The sequence below is a fragment of the Anolis sagrei genome, chromosome 2 (genome assembly GCF_037176765.1).
Source record: "Anolis sagrei isolate rAnoSag1 chromosome 2, rAnoSag1.mat, whole genome shotgun sequence".
Lineage (NCBI taxonomy): Eukaryota > Metazoa > Chordata > Lepidosauria > Squamata > Dactyloidae > Anolis > Anolis sagrei.
The window spans coordinates 241,633,499-241,658,918 of NC_090022.1; the positions used below are offsets into that span (position 1 = coordinate 241,633,499).

The following is a 25,420-nucleotide window of genomic DNA, read 5'->3' on the forward strand; positions in this document are numbered from 1 at the left end:
GGGGGGGGTTGAAACTTTTTTTAGCAAATTATGAAGAGTAATTTCATAACAAAATAATTTAAATAGTATGGTTCAGTCCATATTTTATATAGACTTAATTAAATCTATCTTTTATTTTAGTTACAAAGTTTCAAATCTTAAAATAACTGAAAATGACTTTTAATTGGTAATTTATAGTTACAAAAGAATATCACAATGTCTGTTGGAAACACATGAAAACTGTGTCAATACACTTTGACTGAAAGCCAAAACTAAGGTCACAACAACATCTGTTATAGAACTCCAATATGATGATGACAACATTGTCTGTGCGCATTCAGAAGAAGACCTACAAGCCACTCTAAACACCTTTGCAGAAGCATATGAGAAGCTCGGTCTATCATTTAACATCGAGCAAACCAAAGTTCTCTTCCAGCAGTCACCAACCAACCCATCTCCAAAGCCAGAAATACAGCTTAATGGTGTAATATTAGAAAATGTTGATAATTTCCGCTACCTTGGCAGCCACCTCTCCACAAAAGTCAACATTGACACTGAAATACAACACCGCCTGAGCTCTGTGAGTGCAGCATTTTTTCGAATGAAGCACAGAGTGTTTGAGGACATGGACATCCGTAGGGATACCAAGGAGCATGTTTATAAAGCTATTGTCCTCCCAACCCTGCTATATGCCTGCAAAACATGTCACATGCAACTCCTGGAACAATTCCATCAGTATTGCCTCCGAAAAATATATTGGGAAGAAAGGCGGACAAATGTCAGCGTGCTGGAAGAAGCAAAGACCACCAGCATTGAAGCAATGGTCCTCCGCCATCAACCCTGCTGGACTGGCCACGTTGTCCAAATGCCTGATCACCGTCACCCAAAGCAGTTGCTCTACTCCGAACTAAAGAACAGAAAATGGAATGTTGGAGGACAGGAAAAGAGATTTAAAGATGGGATCAAAGCCAACCGAGAACTGGGAAGCCCTGGCCCTTGAGCTCAGCTGAGACCAGCAGTGCTGTAGAATTTGAAGAGGCACGGATGGAGGGTGAAAGAGAAACATGACAAGAGGAAGGCATGTCAAGCCAACCCCAATCGGGACCGCCTTCCACCTGGAAACTGATGCCCTCACTGCGGGAGAACATGCAGGTCAAGAATAGGGCTCCACAGTCAACCCACCACCAGGACACCGTACCCACCACCAGGACACCGCACTTGGAGGACAATCTTACTTGGACAACGAGGGATCGCCTAAGTAAGTACACTTTGACAGAAGTCAGGCTCCATTGATAAACTTTGGTAGACACTCAAGAGTGCAAGTCTAGTCAGTCTTTCTTGCACCCATTGTGCTTCTTATGTACATATGTTTTCAAATATTTAAGTTGAAAACAACCTATATATAGGCATAGCTATGGGAACCCTATTATTTGGAAAAAGGGAATGGGAGAGCAGGGAAGGAAAGGCCTAATTCCCGATTAGTAACCTGCCTCCTATTTCATGCTGAAGAAAAGAGCACAGCAGGGGGGCAGAGCAGCCTTAAATATCCTGCAACTCCGCCCCTGTCAACTGCCCCCACCAAGTCTGATCTCCTTCATGAGGGCCTTCAAATCCCCACCGCCACCACCACTGCTTAGGCTTTGCCTGCCAGTTATGGGTGGGCCAACTTGGTTGCTTCCACTATATCTGCTATTGCTGCAAGTAATGGCAATGTGAATAAATTGTCAAAATTTGCTTGAGGTAGTGCTTGCAGTTCTGGAGGGACTTGTTTAATTTTTACTTCTCATAGACTTAGCATGGGGAGTTGGTTAACCATTTAAAATTAATGAGTAAACCAGGTGTTTTTTTTAACCTGAAAAATTGGGGAGGGGAGGTTGAATACCTAACTCCCCTCCTCCCCGGGGCTACAGTCCTGGGTGCATGGGAGGAAGGACAACATGACACTGACTTCTTGTTACTACCATATGCCACTGCATTAACTCTAGTAATTTAGGGTAGTCCTAGTGCTATAGTGCACTTCTGACTTACTCCAGTGTTCCCATTTCTACATTTGATTGACAATTTTTTGAATCCATAACTGCTGACAAACAAAATAGTTTAGTAAACCTTTTTCTTTTCCTTTCCATTGTATCCCATTGTAAGCTTATTATATCCATCGTAGAGGATTAGCAAATTGTGAATCGTGGGGTTTAATCCTGGGTGCCAACAATTTGTTTTCATCCTGCCAGAGCAGATTGGAGATTTTTTTTTTGTTAGGCTGCCCAAAATCATAATGCCAAATAAGGAAAAAGGGAAGGAGTGACTGGTTAAGAAAGGTGACATCAATGGATATCTAATCACCACACGCAACATGAAACATCCCTATCCTTGAAAACCATCATTTAAGGCTCGAGAACACACACCAATAAAGAGAATTGCATCAACCTGTTTTATCTTAAATTGACAGGTTTATCACAGCATGAAACATGAAATGATTGCTGTCAGGAAATGAGGCTGAACAAATTAGGACAAGGAGTGTATTGTTTGGATTGCCAAAAAGACAGTGTGATGTCCCATGGTGAAAACAACCCTCAGGAGTGCAACATTTTCTCCCATCTGGTTTCCCTTTCAAAGTGATGTGTTCTCCCTGCAGAAATGATGTATCCAGCTCAAACTGTGGATCCAGCTGGGTTCTTCCTGCTGGGAAAAGGAGAAAAGAGAACAGAACATGTTTGGGTTTTCTTCTTGGTGGAGGAGGAAGCAAATATCTCTTGAGTCCAAGCATGGATTTACTTGAATCTGCGTTTTCAAAGTTCTTTGCAAGATCTGATGTGCAGGAAAGTGGGGTCACAGTGATCTCCCATACCTGACAATCTTCAGGATTTGAGTGTATATACAGGCAGTCCAAGATTGGTTCTGTAAATTTGGCTTGTTGTGGAAACAGGGATTGGTGCTAAAGCTTCAGTGGAGACACTTTCCCCCCATGATAACTTTTTCAGGAGTGAATTTCCCTTCCGAAGGGTAGATTTCTCTCACTTGTCTTCTCCCTGTTCTTAATTATGAGTTGTTTGTAAATCGAACGTTTGTTACTCAGACAGGGACTGCCTGTAATGAGATTCTGCTGGTGTATTGTTCACACCACTGGTTTTCTAGTTGAGGTGGTGGAGGTGGTGTTGATATCTGCCATACTTATTGTTACTGAGGGATGTCAGCATCCATGTTTGTAGAATATGGAGGGAGATGCCTTGGGGAATTGTCACATTCCCCCCCCCCCCCCACCACCACCACCCATTTTTCTTTACCTTGTGTAAAATAGTTCCTTGATTTATTGAGGATCTTAAGGTAAAGAAGAGCTTGAGTAGATCACTAAAGTGGAGAAAGAGTGGGGTACATTGGATTGAGAAGAGGTTGGAGCATACTAATAAGTGATAAGGGCCACCTCCATTATTTTGGCACAATCTCATTCAGCACAGTTTATGAGACCTTAGACTGCTGAAGAAGAGATTCAGAAGCATGCAATGAGAAATTTGTATCCACACTGATTTTGGCTCCACCCAGAAGGTAAATTACATGGGTATAAGTGAAGCATACACATACCTAGTTTTGATGAGTGAGTTTCTGTTAGTTTAACATCATCATGAAGGGAAGTTGCAATAAATTATGTGATGGATATTGTAAATATATCCATTTATTTATTTATCGTATCAGGAGTGAACTGAGGGTACAGTTGTAATGTATTTAAAAAACCCTAAAGTTTTAAAAAACTAAATGTCCTTTGACCAGTAGCTGGCCACTTGGAGTAACTCTTATGTTGCTATAAGAAGGTCCTCCACTGTGCATGTGGCAGGGCTCAGACTGTATTATAATACGTGGTCTGTGGTTTGCTCTTCTCCACACCCGCATGTCGTGGACTCCACTTTGTGGCCCCATTTCTTAAAGTAGATTCTCCATCTTGTGGTGTCAGAGTGAAATCAGTTCAGCACTTTCCAAGTCACCCAATCTTCTGTGTGCCCAGGAGGGAGTTTCTCATCTGGTCTCAGCCACTGATTGAGGTTCTGGGTTTTAGCCTTCCACTTTTCTACTCTCCCTTGCTGAGGCGTTCCTGCGAGTATCTTTGTAGATCTTACTACTTCATCACACAAGAGAATGAATCTACTTTAAATCTGGTTTCTATCTCCTGCAGACTTCTGGAGTTTGTATTTTAGTGAGTCTGTTAAAGGCTCTTCCTAAACTACAAACCCCAGAATTCTGCAGGAGGCAGCAACTGAGTTTAAAGTGGATTCATTCTCTAGTGTCATGAGGTCCTTAGAAAACTATTTCTTGTTTTAAGGCATTGGCTTGCTGGCTGATATCTGAACGGGCTGGGCCAGAGATGTCATTGCCTTGGTCCTTTCATTACGGATTCCTACTTCCCGGTGGATGTCAGGTGGTGAAATACCGGCTAAGCAGAATAATTTCTCCAGTGATGTAGGGTGTAGACATCCTGTGATAGCACAGCATGTCTTATTAAGAGCCACATCCACTGTTCTAGTATGGTGATATGTGTTCCACACTGGGCATGCGTACTCAGCAGCAAAGCACAAGGGCAGATCCCCAGGTTATGCCAGTCAGCTTTCCTATGATATTGTTTCTGGTACCCACTTTTTGTTTTATTCAAACAGTGCTTCTTATAGGTCAGAGAACAGTCCAGGGTAACTCCCAGATATTTGGGTGTGCTGCAATGCTCCAGTGGGATTCCTTCCCAGGAAATCCTCAGAGCTCAAGATGCTTTTCTGTTCTTAAGATGAAAAGCACATGTCTGTGTTTTAGACGGATTAAGAATCAGATGGTTTCCCTGTAATAAACAGCAAAAGCACCTAAAGCTTCAAAGAGCTTCTGTTCAACCATTTGAAAGCTCCCCGCTTGAGAGGTGATGGCATGATCATCAGCATAGATTAAACAGTCTGTTGCTTTTGGCAGTAGCTGATTGTGTAGATGTTAAACATTGATGGAGAAACCATGCTCCCCTGAGGCAGGCCCTTCTTCTTCTTTCGCAATCTGCTTCTCTGGCCCTGGAACTCAACAAAAAAGCTCCTGTTTCATAGCAGATTTCCTATGAATTGGGTGAAGTGGTAATCCTTTGTGATAATATAAGATTTTCTCAGGAGAATGTGATGATTTACAGTGTCATAAGCTGCTGACAGGTCTATGAAGACAGCTCCTGTGATCTGCTGCCTTTCCATATATATCCATGAAAGAGGATTATGTTCTAGCCCTCTAAAAGAAGCAATTGTTGAAGAAATCTTCATTGGACACCGCCACTGTGGATAATTAACACCAAGTTTCTAACCATTTTTAAAGCAAATGGTGGCAGTCTAATTCTTAGTTGGGTTGTTGTAGGTTTTTCGGGCTGTATGGCCATGTTCTAGAAGCATTCTCTCCTGATGTTTCACCTGCATCTATAACAGATATCCTCAGAGGTCTGTTGGAAACTAGGAAATTTGGGTTTATATACCTGTGGAATGTCCAGGGTGGGAGAAAGAACTCTTGTCTGTTGGAGCTAGGTGTTTCAATTGGCCACCTTGACTGGCAATTCCTAGTTTCTTAGATGAAACTGATTACCTGGGTCCATTTATGCTGTTGTATTACTGCATGTTGACACCACTACAACTGCCACAGCTCGATGCTATGGAATCATGGAAGCTGTAGTTTTACAAGGTTTTTAGCCTTCTCTGACAAAGAATACTGGTGTCTCACTCAACAAACTACCATGGCATTGAGCCATGAGTTAAAGTGGTGTCATACTTCCTTAATTCTACAGTGTAGATTCTGCCATGGATCAATTCAGTCCCGGGTACAGAAAAAGCTTTGGTTGCCTAGACAAGGGGAGTATGTACTCTTGGATCTGTTGGATGTCTTGGTAGCATTCAATACCATCAGTCTGAACAATTTTGTTGCCTTGGGATTTACAAATACAGTACAGTACTGTGTTCCAGTAATTCTTTAAAGCCAAATGTTCCCAGAAATTGGGATGATATGTATGTGTGGGAGGAGACTCTGTTAATTTGGCCATATGGTCAAAATGTGGGATTCCACAAGACTTAGTATTGCCTGTGGAATACATGAAGTTGCTGGGTAAGGTCAGCAGACTTTTGGGGTTGGGTCTTATCATTTTGCTGATGTTATTCTGTCTTCTCTCAGCATAGACCTCTCATGTGTCCAGAGCAGCCATGGGCAAACTTGGGCCTTCCAGCTGATTTGGACTTCGACTCCCACAATTCCTAACAGCCTGCTGTGGGAGTCGAAGTTCAAAACACCCAGAGGGCCCAAGCTTGCCCACATCTGGTCCAGAAGAATTAAAATATATTATTCAGCTCCCGGAGTGAAACCTCTGGATAGTTTTATGGAAACAAGAAGAATTATTTCCTGCTGAGATAGGAGAAAAAGCTATTCCAATATATCAAGAAAGCTTATTTAGTTAACTTGGTGCAAAATGGTTTTGTACTATATGAGGAAGGAGAGATTTCCTTGGGAAACAGAAATGTGGAAATCCAAGAAGGCTACATGATGAAGACATCATGCTTTTGTCTGGTTCTTTTTGACACAGAAGCTGCTAGAAAAAGAATTTCACAATGAGCTTTGTATGTACTTTTTTGACACTTTGAAAAGGGCTTTCAGGATGTGTTCTGAAGTTTTGCTATTTTAAAGGAGAAACATAATGTGTGGAAAGGTGGAGCATAACTTTAACCTAGAATGAAGTTGCACAACAGCTGAAAGTGGGTGCATTAACGGGAAATAAAAGAACTGGATTCTCTAAATGTGGAATTAACTATGAGAGTGTAGCTAAGTAATAAAATAATTTAATATCATTTACTACATTTAATTTAATTTACCAGGTCCCCCTGGTGGCACAGTGGGTTAAACCGCTGAGCTGCTAACCAAAAAGTCAGAGGTTCAAATCCGAGGAGCAGGGTGAACTCCCGCTGTTAGGCCAGCTTCTGACAACCTAGCAATTCAAAAACATGCAAATGTGAGTAGATCAATAGGTACTGCTCAGACAGGAAGAAACAGCACTCCATGCAGCCATGCTGGCCACGTGACCTTGGCGGTGTCTACAGACAACACTGGCTCTTCCACTTAGAAATGGAGATGAGCACCACTCCCCAGAGTCGGACACAACTAGACTCAATGTTAAGGGGAAACCTTTACCTTTTACTACAAAACTTGGAGCAGTATGGCACTAGTACAGCATCTGGAGGTATACTACAGCAGAATAACATCTATTTAATTAGCTCTGCAAAGACGATTGGGGTGGTGGGGGGACTAGAGAGAAGTGAAACATAAAGTGAATGGCATGTGAGGACAGTCTGTTCCAGATGAGGAGACAAGGTCTCAGATGTGAGGTCTTTAATGCACCTTGTATATTCACTCCTCTTGATTTTTCCCCCACATATTGTTATGTTACAACCTGGTAATGAATATACTTGGCATGGTTCCAATTTGATGAGCACAAGATAGTCAATAATGTGAAGATGCTAAATATTTGTACTATGGCACAAATGCTGAGTAAATAAGAACTATGTAACTAGCACTTCTAGATTACTTTTCTGACTATGTATATTAGAAAAGATTAAAGCAGAAGCTTTGAACCTCCAAACCTGTATTAATATTAACCTTTTGCTTTAGCTACAGTGTATTTGTTTTAACGTGCAAGCAGGCATGTAGCCGGGGGGGGGGGGGGGTTCTTGGGGGGCTTCATCCCCCCCCCCCCAGAAATTCTCATGGTGGTCTGCGAGAAGGCCTTACTGGTACATTATTTAGACTGTTATGTTTATTCATATCATGATCTGATCACCATGCTCAATATATCCCATATGCATGGGGGCATTGGGGTAACGATACAAAAGTCTTTCACTCAGACTCAGCCTCCCCCGAACCAAACTCAGCCCCCCCCCCCCCCCAGAAACAAAATCCTGGCTACGGGCTTGCTTGCAAGCCATCTCGAGTCCTGTCGATGTGGAGCAATGTGACTGCATCCTGGGATGCTTATGTAGCCCTCTGGTGTTCCCCACATGCCCTTTATACCACAATATTTTGATGGCTTCCGGACTCTAATTTTTAAAAAAAAAGTATTTTTAAAGCTTAGGATTTAAACACAAAATATTCTATTTGGGTCTCATTCTTGAGCAGTGATGGCATTATCAGCATAGATGAAACAGTCCCTTCTGGCAGTGGCTTTTTTGTTTGACCCCATCTATCCCTGGAATGGGACTTTCTAAAATTTCTGCAAAACTGAATTCACTCTTTGGTCCTTATGAGATAAACAATCCCAACTATTGCAACAAGAAGTGTATATGCTGAGACAAAAATGAAATTGCTGAGCAGAGAGGGTTTGGTTGCTTAAAAGCTGCCCTTTTTGCACTTTTAATTCAGATGTCAATAATGTATATTCACATGGCTTGATGAGTTTTGAGGATGAAAGCATGGCTTGGTCTTTGGAAACAACAACTGATCACATTTTCTTTTAATGATACCACTCAAGGCAGCTGTTTTTTATTAGTTCCTAACCTGCCTCAGGCAGCCACTTCTTGAGTAAAATGGGTGGTTGTACTGCATAAATGCACCACATTGTGCTAATAGAATGCTTAGATGTGTACAATTTCCTCACATGCACCATGTAAAAAACTATAAAGACTGCAGATTCCCTGGTAAGTTTTTTTTTAAAGTTTCATAAGGGGAGGCCTGAACTGCAGAGACAAATTGTAATACTGAATTTGCAGGCAGACAAGTTCTCTGAAGTGTGTAACACGTTTACTTGGAAATTGCCCAACATAATAGAAGTTTTTTTTAAAAAAAAAGAAAAGAAATGAAATTTAGGAAATGTAACTTCTTTGTGGCTTGTAGAAATTGGTGTTCTGAACATGTATTCCATCTCCTTTGAATGTATTGATTCCACGGTGGCACAATGTTGGAATGCTACTTCTATAAGACATACTGCCTTTGGCCATTACTTCAATGAGCTAAACATCCCAGGTTAGCCTGCTATGCCCAAGTCTTTATCAATGGGTTTAATCCAACCATGGATAAGCTAGATCAGGGGTCCACAAACTTTTTAAACAGAGGGCCAGGTCACAGTCCCTCATACTGTTGGAGGTCTGGATTATAATTTGAAAAAAAAACATGAATGAATTCCTATGCACACTGCACATATCTTATCTGTGCAGAAAACACTTAAAAACAAAATAATGAAAATGAAGAACAATTTTACCAAATATAAACTTGTTAGTATTTCAATAGGAAGTGTGGGCCTGCTTTTGGCTGATGAGATAGGATTGTTGTTGTTGTTGTTGTGTGCTTTCAAGTCATTTCAGACTTAGGTTGACTCTGAGCGAGGGCCGGGTAAATGACCTTGGAGGGCCGTATCCGGCCCCCGGGCCTTAGTTTGAGGACCCCTGAGCTAGATAATAAACTTGCCATATGTTTAGAAGGAGTGCTCTCTCAAGTGGTGAAAATTATGTCATAGTCAAAATGTCCCTTAACTTACATATCTTGCATGTTTCATTCAGTGGTTGTTCACTAGAGGACAAACAAAAGCTTAATTTGCAGGTTGGTCAAGGTAATGGCTTATTTAGAGGAATTATGCATTGCCCTTAACATCTGTTTCAAGAGTTCAGTCCACCTTATTTGTTGTTGTTGTTATTTTGTTGATCTTGATTGAGTGAAAGGCCTTTCTGGTGAAGTTAATATGTAGCCTCTTGACAGTGACTGACTCTATTTTGCCAGGTATTTCACAAAAGCAGGAGCCCCCAGTGGCACAGTAGATTAAAGCGCTGAGCTGCTGAACTTGCTGACCGAAAGGTCACAGGTTCGAATCCGGGGAGCGGGGTGAGCTCCCGCTGTTAGCCCCAGCTTCTTCCAACCTAGCAGTTTGAAAATATGCAAATGTGAGTAGATCAAAAGGTACTGCTCTGGCGGGAAGGTAGCGGTGCTCCATGCAGTCATGCTGGCCACATGGCCTTGGAGGTGTCTACAGAAAATGCCGTCTCTTCAGCTTAGAAATGGAGATGAGCACCAATTCCCTGAGTCGGACATGGATGGACTTAATGTCAGGGGAAAACCGTTAACCTTCTTAAAAGTACATATGCCCTTTCAAGACATTCCACCTATGTTATTTTGTCTACAATAATCCATGGCAGCTAGGCTTTTACTATCATTATATGTTGCCAAGTTGGCACTGATTGTGAATGAGACCTTCAAGAGCCAATCAACAGTCTTGCTCATGTCTTGTAAACTAATTTATGTGGTTTATTCAATGATATTAATCCATCTGAAATGTGCTCTCTCTGTAGTAGATAGCATTACTTAGAATTAGTTGCCTGCTAGAGATGCCCCCTCTAATCGGGTCTTGTCTTTAGTGTGTAAGTGGTGGAAGCATTGAGCCAATCATATTATAGTTTGTTGTTATTGTGTGCCTTAGAGTCAACTTTTAGTTAAGACAATCTTACCATGGATTTTTGGGCAAGGTATTTTCAGAGAAGATTTGTCATCACCTCCTCTGAAAAAGAGAGAATGATCCAGGGAGTTTACATGGTCAAGCAGGAATTTGAACCCTTGGGTCTCCTAGGGTCCTAGTCCAACATTCATCCAGATCTCTCTGTTTGGACATTATCATATATTTGCCCGTTTTTGAACATGGGTCCATCCCTGGTACTTTTCATGCCACTGGATATTCTCTGGACCTTGCTTTCTATGCTGGATGGGGTAATACTAATCTGAGGATAAATCGACTGGTTTGTAGCTGTTCTCTTGGACAGATCACTATCTGCAGAAGTTTAGAAGAACTGGGACTCAGAACCGCTGCAGACGGTCTGCCTCACAAGGCTTATGGATCAGTATGGATTTATCACTTTAGAGAAGTTTCCTGCTCCCTTAATTAGGCAATTCTGTTGAAGGCTTGGCTACCCTGTGGACTTGGGAAATGTCCAGGCCAGTGGGCATGATCACTCCTAAGTATCTCATCTCATGTAGTGGAGCCAAACTAGCATTCTGGTTCCTCAAAAAGCTGGCAGCATGAAACAAGTGAAATGCTGGTTAGAATGTTAGCATAGTTGGTCCAATTGAACAATTTAAGGGCTTTCCAGGGTAGTAAATGCAGTAAAAACAATTTGAATGGATTGAGGATGTGGACAGCATTCTTACATACAGTATTACATACATATGTGTTAGATCTTTCCTCCCATTCACATCAAAAAAGTGACTGATTAGCTGAATGGGTGCTAGGAGTGTCAATAATTCACTAAAACAAAGCAGATTCCATAATTCCTAAAAGAGACATTTTTAAGGCAACTGCTGGCAAGTTAGCCCCTAGATCCCATTGAACTGTTTTAATGTATATTTATGACTGTTTTAATTAATGCTAATTGTATTCAATGCTATGTTATTATATTGTATTGGCATTTAATAGTGCCTGTTGGTAGCCGTCCTGAGTCCTTCTTCAGAGGTTGAGAAGGATGGGATAGAATTGTTCCAAATAAATAAATAAATAAATAAAATTGGGCAACTATTGGCCAGGTTCTAACATTTCATTCATGGGCAAGGTACTAGAGCATATGGTTGTTATAAGTCAGGTATATTTGTTGTCATCTTTGAGGCCTAGACATTTACAGTACGAAGATAACCAAGTATGACTTACAATGTATATAGGATATAATATAGGAAGCCAGACATATTTGCATGTGTTTATCAGTGGGGATGTAGCTTTAGCTTAAGACTGGGAAAATGCCTACGCAGATGTCAAAACATGACTGGGAACATTCCACACTGTGGATGTGAGCCAATGTGATCTGTAATAATTTTCTAGAGGTGCAGTGGTGGGTGATGTGAATAACTCCATCAGGCAAGAGTTCTTTCTCCCACCATGGACATACCACAGATAAATAAACCCAATTTTCCTAGTTCCAACATAACTCACAAACTCTGAGGATTCTTGCCATAGATGCAGGCGAAACGTCAGGAGAGAATGCCTCTAGAACATGGCCATATAGCCTGAAAAAAAAAAACTACAACAACCCCATAATTATATTTTTAACTTTTGTGTTCTGAATGTTTTTATATATGCCCTTTATGTCAAGGCAGCCTTTCAGCTATAACCCATAAAAGTTGTGGCTGTTATTCGAAACTTAGTGTATGGGGTTTCCTTTAGTGTAACATGAGCCACCTCACTGCCGAAGGATGCAATGTTTAAGTGCTCAGTAGTCTGACCTTCCCATAAATTTTAGCAGGTATAAATCCCACTAAATAGCTTTGCAAGTTTACTATAACATTCAAGGTGGAAAGCTTTCCCATTAGTCCATCAAGGAAAAGAAGGGGGAAAAAAAAGAGTTCATGAACCTGAAACACAGCATGATAATGTAAATTTCTGCTTCAGATATTGACCAGAGTAAAGGTGAACTTCTTAAATTATTATCTTTGAAATGAACTTCATAAAGAAGATGTCTTCACTTAGCGCCTATAGTAACAATGGCATTTTCAAACCATGAACCTCTGACAGAATTGTTTATTAGAGTGTTGAAGGTAGGTAATGAATACAAGATGTTAGAAAAAAATTAGGAGCATTCCTCATGAAAAACACTCACCCGTTTTTCTAATAGAAACACAGAATTTTATATAGATTTGAGAACTTGACAAATGTAAGGTGAAAGGTCAAAAATGACTATATAGTACCTCTCAAAATATGTTTTTCTTGAATGTCTTTAAAATATATTAAAATAATATAAAAGTGACTGAGCTGCAAAATTTGCTGTGTTACGTTTAAATATAAAACACAGCAATGGATAAATTAGGATTTCTGTCTTAAAAACTACATCTACCAACACTGGTTTTTAAAATTTAGATGGGATAACAATATTTACAGAATCAGTGCTTTAAATATATGTACAAATAATATGGCCCCAATATTAAAACCAGCAGTCAGCTTATCTGCAGGCTGTTCACTGCCATTTAAATATAACCACATTGTTCATGTCTTCGAAGTGACCATGTGGCTTCCTAAAATTCCCAAAACATTCAGAATGTCTTAGTTTCGTGTTATTAAATGTGCCTTCCAGAAAGATGGCTAAAGACATGCAGAGCAACTCTAAACATGTCAGAACCATTTTCACCAAGTCAACATTCTGCTCCTGTCACTGAGACTGTAAATTAGAATGAATATGCATGTAATGTAAAGGGAAAGTGCTTTTTAAATCACCATCAAACAGCTTCACAAGTTCTTCAAAATGTCTTTCATAGCTACAATCAATATATGTGTTATTGCATAAACTTAAATTCTGATTGGTATTTAAAAGCCACCCCTCTAACAACTGTTTGTAGATAAACCTACTAAGATTACATTTAAACTCATATTCAATTTTTTAAAACAAGTATCCTGAGAATATTACAAAAACCCATTATACAAGCCCTTCATTTTTTTTATTTACAGCAACCATTCCCAGACAGATTTGGTTTACATGAAATTGTATTGATCGTTTTTCACAAAATATTTTAGCAAAAAGTATATCATTTGTATTTGAGTAACCGGTCTCTTATCTAATGTATATATTTTCAAGCATTCTACCCTTCTAAAGTAAATAAGTAACTCAAAGTAGTTACATTACACAGACTAGTTTAGCACGTAGAAAATGTTGAAGGCTTTGTGTATTTTTATGTTTTGGTCAAAATACTTAACTATATACCTTTTATACATTTTGGCAAAATGAAACTTTACACTCTTACTTCAATATACTCGGATTTCTTTCCATTATAAATCTACAATAGATTCATACGTTAGAATATTAACTTTCTTTTGCAACATTTCCCCCCCAAATTTGTTTGCTTCAGAAAGGCAATTACAAAGCTAAAAGCTGATTCTGAGTGCTGGAAGAAACCAGTATCTTTGGACTCAATCAAAACATATTCATCGGAAAGAGTAAACAATAGTATTTGTGAACTTCCTGTTATTTAGAGATACTTCAAACAAACGGAGTGAAATCCAGCAGTGTGCTTGAGGAGATCCTTCTCTACCTCCCCACCTCCATAGCCTTCTGCATCCCATGATCCCAAGAAGGTGTGTTGAGTGAAATCTGTGGGGAGAAGAGTAGGGAGCAACACTTCTCAGTTCCACCGACAGAATCAGTTCCGCCAGCGGAATGGCCATTGGATTTAATTTACAGAATTTTGCAAATGGATTCTCACTATTCTTATTAAGTATTCTATGCAACACATTCCTATAATTAGTTCTGACGACAGTAATGCTCCATGTATTAAACTTTTAATATACTCTTAAAACAGTTTGATGAGGGGACTAATTACACAATATTTGCATATTTGTTTAAACAGGGCTCAGTTAAAAATATATACTCTGTTTATATTTCAGTTTAAAGAAAAGACTGCTATCCTGATAGCAGCCATGCAAACATGGAAATTTCCAAGATAAAAATCTATCCACCAGGTTTTCACACTGTAAACAGAGTTCAAATTGCACCCATGATCAACTTAGATCCCAGGAATCAGGTCTGAATGGTGGTTCACCTGTTTGACTCTTTTCCTATAGCAGGTCCTAAAGCAGCATGAATATCTGCTTAAGCACACATGTTTCCATAGCTAGCTAGAAATATAAATTTGGCAACAAGCAGCTCTGTTTATTCGGTTAGAGGGAAGGATGGGGTGGCATTGTAAGGCTTCCTTGTGGAATGGTCTTTAGAGAAGAAATGAAAAAGACCTGGCTTACCTACATGGCATGTGTTTGTATGACAAATGAAGAGCACATAACACTTCAGCAATATACATAATATAAATATTTACTGACTTGTGTAAGATCGTTTTTAGGCAAAAATCAGGGGGAACTTAATCATCTTTAAGGCATCAGTGCATCAAGGACTAAAGCTCCAAGAAATAAATATAAACATCAGAAAATGTTATTGTAGTGCTACTGTACAGTCTCTTTTACATCTGTTAGCCATCTTTAAACTATTTTCCAGTATAGGACAACCCTTTTAGAGCATGAATTTCACATCAGTTTTCAACATGTCACTGAATGAGTTAAATCGGTCAGGCAAGATTCTCATCTTCACTGTCCCATCAGCTCCGCATGAAAATATGTGATTAGCTGGTCCAGTCTCAATCTGCATGACACCTGTTCCAAGGTTTCTGAAAATGGATTGCCGGGAATGCTCATTGATGAAAGTGTGAAGAAGACTGAAGTTGGACAGACTCCAGACCTAAAATCAGAGATAAAATCAGTCAGTTATTCTGGTTTTATTTTCTGGAGAAATAAAGGCAACACTATTCATCTTATACAAGTAGTTCCCAAGTTATGAACAAGATAGGTTATGGAGGTTTATTTTTGAATTGAATTTGTATGTATGTCAGAACAGGTACATTTTTAAAGTGTAACTCCGACAATCAATATCTATCTAGCTATTTATCTTTGGATAAAATAGGGTTAACACTCCTGTGGTTTTTGTTTAGTTGTCTGCCTCTGGACAGAAAATTTCCCCTCATTATCCGTCCCTGAAATAATAGGATTTTAAAAAAATTGATTGTTGTGGAAACAAAGAGTTGGATATTTGTAACTCAGGGACTGCCTGTATTACTATTAGTATTGCATTTTAAAAATTTCATTGTGTTCTTTATCCAAAAGCTATATTCGACGCAAAAAGAAAACCAGTACTAATATTTTAGAATGAATGCATGCCACTTAAAATCTATAATTTTGTGTGTATGTCACACAAAACCACCAGACTCACACATATGATAAGTGTTCACAAAAATATGGAAGAAATTACTATCAAAGTATAACAGAACTATTTATTTTTATTTATTTATTGTGTCAGGAGCTAACCAAGGGTACAATTGTGATGTATTTGAGAAAACACAAAGTTTAAAAACTTAGAATTCTATTCAATGTCCTTTGAACAGTAGCTGGCCACTTGGAGTGCCTCTGGCGTTGCTATAAGGAGGTCCTCCATTGTGTATGTGGCAGGGCTCAAACTGCATTGTAGTAGGTGGTCTGTGGTTAAGCAGAACTGATATTATTGTATTACCTTTATGTTTCCTTCTGCAGATCCTGTAACAAAATATTCTTCTGTCGGATCCACTGCAATTGCTTTAACTGGAGAATCATGACTTTGAAAAAACTGCCGTTGCTGCTTTTGGCGAAGATCTATTAAACAGGTATAGCCTTTTCTGCCACCTGATATTAACAGCTGGTGTTTGGGGGCATATGCCAAGACGGTTGCTCCAGTATCGTGGCAGGTAAAAGCTGAAATCCAAAGATTTCAATGTTAAACTAAGCCACTTTGAGAGAAAAAGCAGAGTATAAATAATATCAACAAGAATAACAACAATAATGTTTATCAAAAATATACACAACTGGGTGATTTGCTAGCTATGGAGTAAACCTCCATGAAAAATTATCCTTGTTCTCACTTTTCCTATTATGAATCACATCTCATTTTTATGACTCCAACATTTCAAACCAATTTGCACATACAGTAGAGTCTCGCTTATCCTACATAAAGGGGCCAGCAAAATGTTGGATAATAAGGAGGGATTATGGAAAAGCCTATTAAACGTCGAATTATGTTGTGATTTTACAAATTAAGCACCAAAACATCATGTTTTACAACAAATGGACAGAAAAAGCAGTTCAATACACAGTAATGTTATGTATTAATTACTGTATTTACACATTTAGCACCAAAACATCACAATATATTGAAACAACTGTGGATCTGGGCGGGAGGCAGAATGTGTTGGATAACACAGAACATTGGATGAACAATGGTTGGATAAGTGAGACTCTACTGTAGTTTTAAATAAAATAATATATATATTTATGCTTACCATGTACTAAGCTGCTTGTTGGTGCAACCAGAGTATCCCACAGACAGATATTTCTATAAAATGAGAGATGACAATAACCAATTTTGTGTTTATCCACTTGCTATACCATTAGCTTTACATTTTCTAGTCCAATTATTATTAACATAATGAATTGTAAATAATTGTGTAAGCATGACAAAACTCCTCTTCTGTATGGTTAATATGAATAGCTGTGTCTGAGAAACACATATCTTAAGACTAGAGGGATGACTTTAGTCCTCTAATCCATTTGAAACCAACTACTGGCCTACCCTACTCAGCAGACTGTTTGCAAGTTCAGTTTTCAGGTTCTTGAAAAAGCTTTCTCATGGATACTTCTCTCTTCAAGCAACCAAGATCCATAAATCTTGCACTCTATATGCCATGGTTATTCACAACACATCACTTACCAATAGTTAACAAACTTCTCAAAACCAGATGTGATTCTGCACTATACTAGTCCAATGAAAATATAACAATAAAAACTGAAAACAAGGCATCCCCTTCTCTGCAACAGTAAATGTGTGCCTTTTTAAGATGAGCCACAGTCGCCATAATGAGCTACACCTATTATGATAATTTCATAAGGCAGGGGTGTCAGGCTCATTTTCACTGAGGCCAACATCAGATATATGTTTGCCTTCAAAGGGCTGTTCAATCCATTTTTTACATACTGATTAGTACTCTTTACTTTTTACTCAGCTTGGGTTCCCAGACAACTCCCATCACTTTTGATTAACTGCCATACAGACTAGTGATACTGGGAACTGCAACCAAATAGCACTTGTGGCTCTGAGGTTGGGAAATAGACATTCTATAAACAAGCCTTGTATCTAAATTTTTAACTCCACTAACCTTACTAAACAGAACTATCTGCAGGCTTCCAGATGTTACTGTATCAAAACTCCCGCCAGCTCTAGTCATGATGTCTAATGATGGGGAAGAGTTGTAGTTCAGCACACGGAGGGCCACATAAAATAACACGGCAGGCCAGATTTTGACACATGTGCAATACGGGTAATGTTGCCTTTATATATGGTAACTTACAGTTCAGTACAGAACATTATCACCTTACCACATGGACACAGATATGGATTTATTGTTTGTCCAAATCCACTGCTTCATGCAGCACAAAGTAATCAGTAATTTTTCGTTCTTTTCTGGTTTACTATTTTTGGCCTAGAAAAACATTTTAGTACCTGTTGTCAGTAGACTGCCCAGCCGTAGCTATCAAAGAAGAGGAGCTGATGAAAACAAAATCACTGGCTGTTTTGTTATGGCACTGCCAAGTCTGAAAATTGAAATGGACAAGAAGAAAAGGTAGGCAAGGATTTAATTTTACACAATAATTTCCTTATTGTCAGTTATCATGTAGAAGTTATTTTATATTAATTTCAGTCCCAGGAGTAGTCAGTATTTAAAAGTACTGTTGAAACATACTGGTGATTTTATTTCAGCCTCTTCTGAAAGCCCTTTCAGTTTAGAAGTAATTTGCCATTTGACATGGGTTAAACTATTTGGAAAAGAATAGCCTAATGCCTCATCCACGGCAACTCTCTATTTGAGACTCTTTTATTATAGTTGAAGATAAATGGAACACTTGTAACTGACTTATTTTTCTGTTTTCCCCAAGTATATCAAAACACCAGCAGAAGTTTAGGAAACGAAAAATATTATGCATAGTGTTGGAAGAAACCATACTCATTTGATAATATGAGCAGGCTATAAAATTAAAGTATACATGCATGCCATGGTAGTGGTAAAATAAAATGTCATTCTGAAAAACAAAAGAACTGGCTTACCAGGTATGGCTTGGGTGTGCTTCCATTCTGTAGGCAATGTTTCCAGCTTGTTTGATATAGACTTATATGTCCGTCCCCATCAACAATTCCAAACTGAAAATTAAATGACACAAGATATTTTATTTAAAAAATCTAATTGCATATACCAGAATAGATTCATATTTGTACTATTATGTTGGAGATCAAGGAAACCCCCATCGACAAATTTGTGGCAGCTTCAGACTACCTTTTCCTCTCTGAATGAACAGCTGAAATTTGCCTCCTTCTACACTGCCATATAAAGCAATTTGAAACTGCATTATATAGTCAGTGTGTAGATTCATATAATGCACTTTATCTGTATTGCACTGCATTACAGGAGTCTCTACTGACCATATAATGGAGTTTTGTATTGCATTACACTGCAGGGTAGATGGGTCCTTCCTTTTGGCTTGAGACTAGTTGTGTCGTTCCCTACCCCAGTTCTTTGAGTGCATCCTGACATTATCTCTTGCTTTACTTTGTATTGCTCTTTTGAACAAATCTTGAAAATGCTGTGATAGGGTTGCCAAAGATCAGAAACAACTTCAAGGAACACAGCAACAAGACAGAGATAAACGCATGCACACCTTTCAACCTCTCTCACAGCATTGGCTGCACTTCCAAAACATTTCCAAATATAGTTCAGTGCACAATAGTGTTGGATATAGGCCACTGGTGTCAGATGACAGCAAGCCAAATAGAGTTGCACTTGAGTTGACCAAATTAGTAGAAGGCATTCTGGGCTTCTGATATCCTTCATGGCATGGTGATATCTCTAGGATTACACCCAATTTGTGTGCCTTCTCCTCCAAGTGCAGTGTAGTCCTGTTAATAAGAAACTGCACTCCCACCTATTCTGATCATGGAGCCACCTATTAACAGGACTTTTCTCCAATTTAATTTGTCTTTCATTCATTACACTACCAAGGACAAACACCAGTGCAACATATCCATCTGTTCAGGATGAACAGGAAAAAGGCAACTAGATATCATGTGTGATAATAATCCCAAAGTTAAGCAGTTTGATCAAAACGTTGAACAGCATGATAGACTCCACAAAGTGAACAATACACCAAACACAAATGGCTTCCAGAAATATCTATTAAATTTTCAGTTTTGAATTTTACAGAGATATATTATAGTGCATACTGTTTTCTTGAAAAACAATAGTTTTTAAAAACAGGTAAAATACAGTCACCTCTCTGTATCCATGGATTCTGCATCCATGGCTCGAAAATAGTTTTTTAAAAATCCACAAACCAAACTGTGATTTCACAATGATATATATCGGTCACCATTTTACTACATTATTGTTTACAATGGGACTTTAGCATCCACATATTATGGCATCCACATGGGAACCTAGAACCAAATCCTATCAGATTCTAAGGGCCTGCTATATATCACACCATTGTAAATGGCAACTTCTAAAAGGCTAGTGTTTTGCTATGGTACCAAGCACCAAAACTATGTGATATCTTCTAAAGTAAAAGCATATGTGACAGATGTTTGCTTCTATGATATCATCCCTTGACAAGATTCAGACTAAAGTCTACCTAGCATAGGTCTGTTCATATCTGCTGAAAAACTAAATCATGTTTCTTAAACCATGTATTATCTCCAGTATCTCTATACATTTGTGATCACAGATGCAAAAGAAAGTATAATCTTGCATATGGAAAAGCACAGATTTTGCTTTAGCCCTCACTGATATCCAAGAATGTTAAGAGATTCAGAGCAGTGAACAATATGCAGAAATGAGGTAAATGCAAAGATGAAATACATTTATAAATATCTGTAAGAACTTAAGTTAGGTACAAGGTAGAAACATAAAATCTCTGCCAGAGACATAAGGAATGCTACCTTGTTGCCTTGATAATTGAATCTCATCCGTGTAACCCTGGAGTTACCACCAGACCGGAAGCATGTAATTTGCTGAGAATGACCCCACTCAAACATTCTCACACTGCCATCTTGAGCACCTGTCAAATCTGCAATCCGGGAAAAAATCAGCATCAAACCTTTTTCTACTGTATAGATTTTTTTAATCACTTCAAGATGTAGTTTTATTTTGATACAGACAACAGCCTAAAAGACCAGGCCTAAATCCAATTTAATTTATTTATTATTTATTTGCTTCACTTTTATACCGCATTTTTCAGCCCTTGACAGGCGACTCAATGCGGTTTACAGTGCAATTAAAACATAACAGTGCAACAACAGGATCAACACATCGATCCACAACAATTAACAATCAGACAGGACAAATCAACAAACAACATATATAACGCCTCAGTTGAATCAGATCCGTTCTCATAGTCCTTGTGCCGTTCCTATGTTCCATTTACCGTTTTCCTTGATTGGTTGCATTGCTTAGCCAAATGCTTGTTCATAAAGCCAGGTCTTAACCATCCTCCGAAACGTCAGCAACGAAGGTGCCTGTCTGATGTCTGCCGGCAAGGCATTCCATAGCCGAGGGGCCACCACTGAGAAGGCCCTGTCTCTCGTCCCTGCCAGACGCGCCTGTGACGCAGGCGGGATCGAGAGCAGGGCCTCCCCAGACGATCTTAATGTTCTAGTCGGTTCATAGGTGGAGATGCGTTCAGAGAGGTAAGCGGGGCCAGAACCGTTTAGGGCTTTATAGGCTAAAGCCAGCACCTTGAATTGTGCCCGGTAGCGAATTGGCAGCCAGTGGAGCTGGCTCAACAGAGGAGTGGTATGCTCCCTGAGTGCCGCTCCTGTTAGCAACCTGGCTGCCGAGCGCTGGACCATCTGAAGCTTCCGGGCAGTCTTCAAGGGCAACCCCACGTAGAGCGCGTTGCAGTAATCAATCCGGGATGTAACCAGAGCGTGGACTACCGTGGCCAAATCAGACTTCCCAAGGTACGGGCGCAGCTGGCGCACAAGTTTGAGTTGTGCAAATGCTCCCCTGGACACCGCCGAAACCTGGGGTTCCAAGCTTAGCGAAGAGTCCAGGATCACACCCAAGCTGCGAACCTGCGTCTTCAGGGGGAGTGTAACCCCGTCCAACACAGGCTGTAACCCTATACCCTGTTCGGCCTTTCGACTGACCAGGAGTGCCTCTGTCTTATCTGGATTCAATTTCAATTTGTTCGCCCTCATCCAGTCCGATACAGCGGCCAAGCAACGGTTCAGGACTTGAACAGCCTCCTTAGTAGTGGGTGGGAAGGAGTGACAGAGTTGGACGTCATCTGCATACAGATAACACCGCACCCCGAAACTCCGGATGATCTCTCCCAACGGCTTCATGTAGATGTTAAATAACATGGGGGACAATATTGAGCCCTGCGGAACCCCACAAGACAATGGTTGTGAGGTAGAGCAGTTGTCCCCCAGCAACACCTTCTGAGTACGGTCCTCCAGGAAGGACCTGAGCCACTGTAGAACAGTGCCACCAAGGCCCATTCCTGCGAGGCGTCTCAGAAGGATACCGTGGTCGACGGTATCGAAGGCCGCTGAGAGGTCCAGCAGAACTAACAGGGACACACTCCCCCTGTCTAGCTCCCTGCGCAGATCATCCACTAAGGCGACCAAGGCTGTCTCGGTACCATGTCCCGGCCTGAAACCGGACTGTGCCGGATCTAGATAATCAGTGTCTACCAAGAATACCTGGAGTTGTGAGGCCACCACACGTTCCAGGACTTTGCTCAAGAAGGGAAGATTGGAAACAGGCCGATAGTTGAAGAATTGAGTGGGATCCAGTGATGGTTTCTTCAACAGCGGTTTTATCACAGCTTGTTTTAAGCTGGCTGGAATTTTGCCTTCCCGAAGGGAGGCATTAACCACCACCTTCACCCACTCGGCCAATCCCCCTCTGGCCTCCTTTAGAAGCCAGGATGGGCAGGGGTCTAGGATGCATGTGGTTGCCCTCATTCCTCCAAGTATCTTGTCCACATCCTCAGGTTTCACCAATTGAAATGAATCCAACGAAATCGGATAAGCAGATGCTCGTGTTACATCCTCTGAGACTGCCGTTAACATGGTGTCCAGGTCAGAACGGATCAAAGCGACTTTGTCCGCAAAGAACCGAGCAAATGCTTCACAGCGGGCCGTCGAGTTGTCAGGGTTCCCATCCGAGGTGGTGGGATTTAATAGACCTCTGACAACTCGAAACAGCTCCACCGGACGGTTCTTTGCGGACGCAATATTGGCCGCAAAGAAGGATTTCTTTGCTGCCTTTATTGCCACGGCGTATGCCCTTAGGAGGGCAACAAACCGTGTTCGATTTAACTCGCTCGGGTCCAAACGCCACACGCGCTCTAGTCTCCTCTTTCTTCGCTTCATTGCTGCCAGATCCTCGTTAAACCAAGGGGCTGGTTTAGCTCGGCTACTTGAGAGGGGACGTTCTGGAGCAATCGTGTCTATTGCCCTGGTCATCTCCCCGTTCCAGAGGGACACCAGGGCATCAACAGGATCACCAACCGAGGCGGCGGGAAAATCCCCAAGAGCCGTCAGGAATCCATACGGATCCATAAGCCTCCTGGGGCGGACCAACTTAATGGGTCCCCCACCTCTGCAGAGGTTAGGAGGTGCGGTAAGTCTAAAGCTGACCAGATGGTGGTCGGTCCATGGCAACGGAGAGATGGACAACTCCTCAACACCGCCACCTTGCTCCCATCCCTGGCAGAAAACCAAGTCTAATGTGTGTCCAGCACTTAAATCCAATTTAAGGCTTGTGAAATAAGAGAAACATTAGCAAAATTGAATTAAAGAACGCCCTTGAGCAAAATAGTTGCGCAAAAGGTTCTCACAATCTCTTGAACAACCTTTTGAACGACTGTTAATGCAATTGCTTTCCACAATGTTTCTACAAACTCTGGAAATGAGAATTGTTTGTGCAAAGGGACCTGCACTAGTGGGATGATGTAATCAGGCCTAGATCACTGTGTTCTATGGACAGAACCACAACAAGACATTATGACAATTGGAAAAAGATGCATTCCCATATGGCTGCTTCAATGCTTTTCTAAAATGAAGAAAAACAATTGGTTATTTACTGTTTGGTATATTTCTGTCATCTTATTTATATTTATGTCCCATCTTTTTCCAAGTTTGGGGAAAAAGGTGGTACATACATTGTTCAATAGTGACTGGTTTCTTTGCTGTGCTTTCTTCAACAGAACTATAAAGAAATATTTGCACAGCTCAGAAGTACAGTAGAGTCTCAGTTATCCAAAATAAATGGGCCGGCAGAATGTCGGATAAACAATAATGTCAGATAATCGAGACTTTACTGTAAGAGGCAGCCAGGCTTCTGCTTCTGCAGTCGCTGACGGCTTTGCCACCCTTCTCGCTTGCTCGCTTACTCACACACACCCCTTACTCACTACTCATCGGGCCAAGTCCTTGTTTTGCTGCTGGGACCCAGCCCGGTGAGTAAGTGAGCAAGGGAGGGTGACAAGGGCAGCAGTGATGGCACAAGCAGGAGCCTGGAAGAGGCAGCTGCCTCTGCTGCCCTCCCTCCTTCACTCACCTACCCTCCCTCACTTGCTCACTCACTGGGCTGGGTCCCAGAGGCAGAACAGGACTTGGGCCGGTGAATAGCAAGTGAGGGAGGGTGGGTGAGCAAGCGAGGGAGTGCAGCAAAGGTGGCAGGAGCCTGGCTGCCTCTTCCAGGCTCCTGCTTCTGCTGCCGCCTTTGCCATGCACTGTCCCTTGCTCGCTCACTCACTCACTTGTCCTTGCTTGCTACTCACTGGGCCGGGTCCCGGCAGCAGAACTAGGACTCAGCCTGGTGAGCAGCGAGTGAGGGAGGGAGGATGGGTGAGCGATCAAGGGAAGGAGGGTGGCAAAGGCAGCAGCAGAAGCAGGAACCTGGAAGAGGTGGCCAGGCTTTTGTTGCCCTCCCTCACTTGCTCACTCACTGGGTCGGGTCCTGGAAACAGAACCAGGACTCGACCTGGTGAGTAATTAGCGAGGGGGAGGTGAGCGAACGAGAAGGGTGGCAAAGTCGGCAGTGGCTGCAGAAGCAGGAACCTGGCCTCCTCTTCCAGGCTCCTGTTTCTGCTGCCACAGCCTCCCTCCCTCGCTCACTCACCAGGCCGGGTGCCACCAGCAGAACCAGGACACGGCCCAGTGAGTGAGCAAGTGAGCGGGGGAGGGCAGCAAAGGATGCCACTGCCTTTGCCAGTGGTATGAGCAGACTAGGGGACCGGGGCCTGGAGAAGGCCAGGCTCCTTCTTCTGCCACCACTGCTGCCTTTGCCACCTGTCCTTCCTCGCTTGCGCAGAACCAGGATCCGGCCGGGAGGATAAGCGAGGCCGTCAGATAATATGGAATGTCGGATAACGGAGGTTCTACTGTATAATACATACAATAAGGAAGTGTTGGATGGGAAGCCATTCTTCGGACATTGTTAATAGCTTTCTTGATCATCTGTTAAATATAAAAACAAATAGACAAGCTATAAAATCAGTTGAAAGCTTACTCTAACGTACTTAGTGATATAGATTGCTACCATGTTCTTCATGAATTTTGGACAGAAAATGAGATCCTTCCCTCAACAGCTCACAATATCAACAGTTCTCAACCTAAGTATCTGGAAGTTTTTGTTCCAGTGTTTACATTTCCCAACAGATACTTTGACTGCAGTTTTACCTATTTTCATGACATTTCATTTCTGATTCCATTGCATTTATTGGAATATTCCTATATATTGTGAGTTAAGTAAGACAGGCAGAAGCAGAGTCATGTATGAAAGAGGTAAACAAACTTTTACAAAAATTAAGAAGGAATGAGGA

The 25,420-nt window shown here is 41.0% G+C and overlaps 1 protein-coding gene across 4 annotated transcripts in view; it reads right to left on the reverse strand.

Moving 5' to 3' along the window:
* Positions 1 to 13,382: 13,382 nt before the first annotated feature.
* The window catches only part of DMXL1 (Dmx like 1), an 83,135-nt gene continuing 71,097 nt past the window's right edge, over positions 13,383 to 25,420 (reverse strand). For all 4 annotated transcript variants that reach the window (XM_060761943.2, XM_060761945.2, XM_060761941.2 and 1 more), the window contains 7 exons: positions 24,995 to 25,055; positions 20,523 to 20,650; positions 18,639 to 18,731; positions 18,036 to 18,127; positions 16,819 to 16,871; positions 16,017 to 16,234; positions 13,383 to 15,191 (listed from right to left, as the gene is read on the reverse strand). In XM_060761943.2, coding sequence (XP_060617926.2) covers positions 14,967 to 15,191; positions 16,017 to 16,234; positions 16,819 to 16,871; positions 18,036 to 18,127; positions 18,639 to 18,731; positions 20,523 to 20,650; positions 24,995 to 25,055 — 870 coding nt within the window. In that variant the 3' untranslated portion in view covers positions 13,383 to 14,966. The remainder of the gene's footprint in view (positions 15,192 to 16,016; positions 16,235 to 16,818; positions 16,872 to 18,035; positions 18,128 to 18,638; positions 18,732 to 20,522; positions 20,651 to 24,994; positions 25,056 to 25,420) is intronic.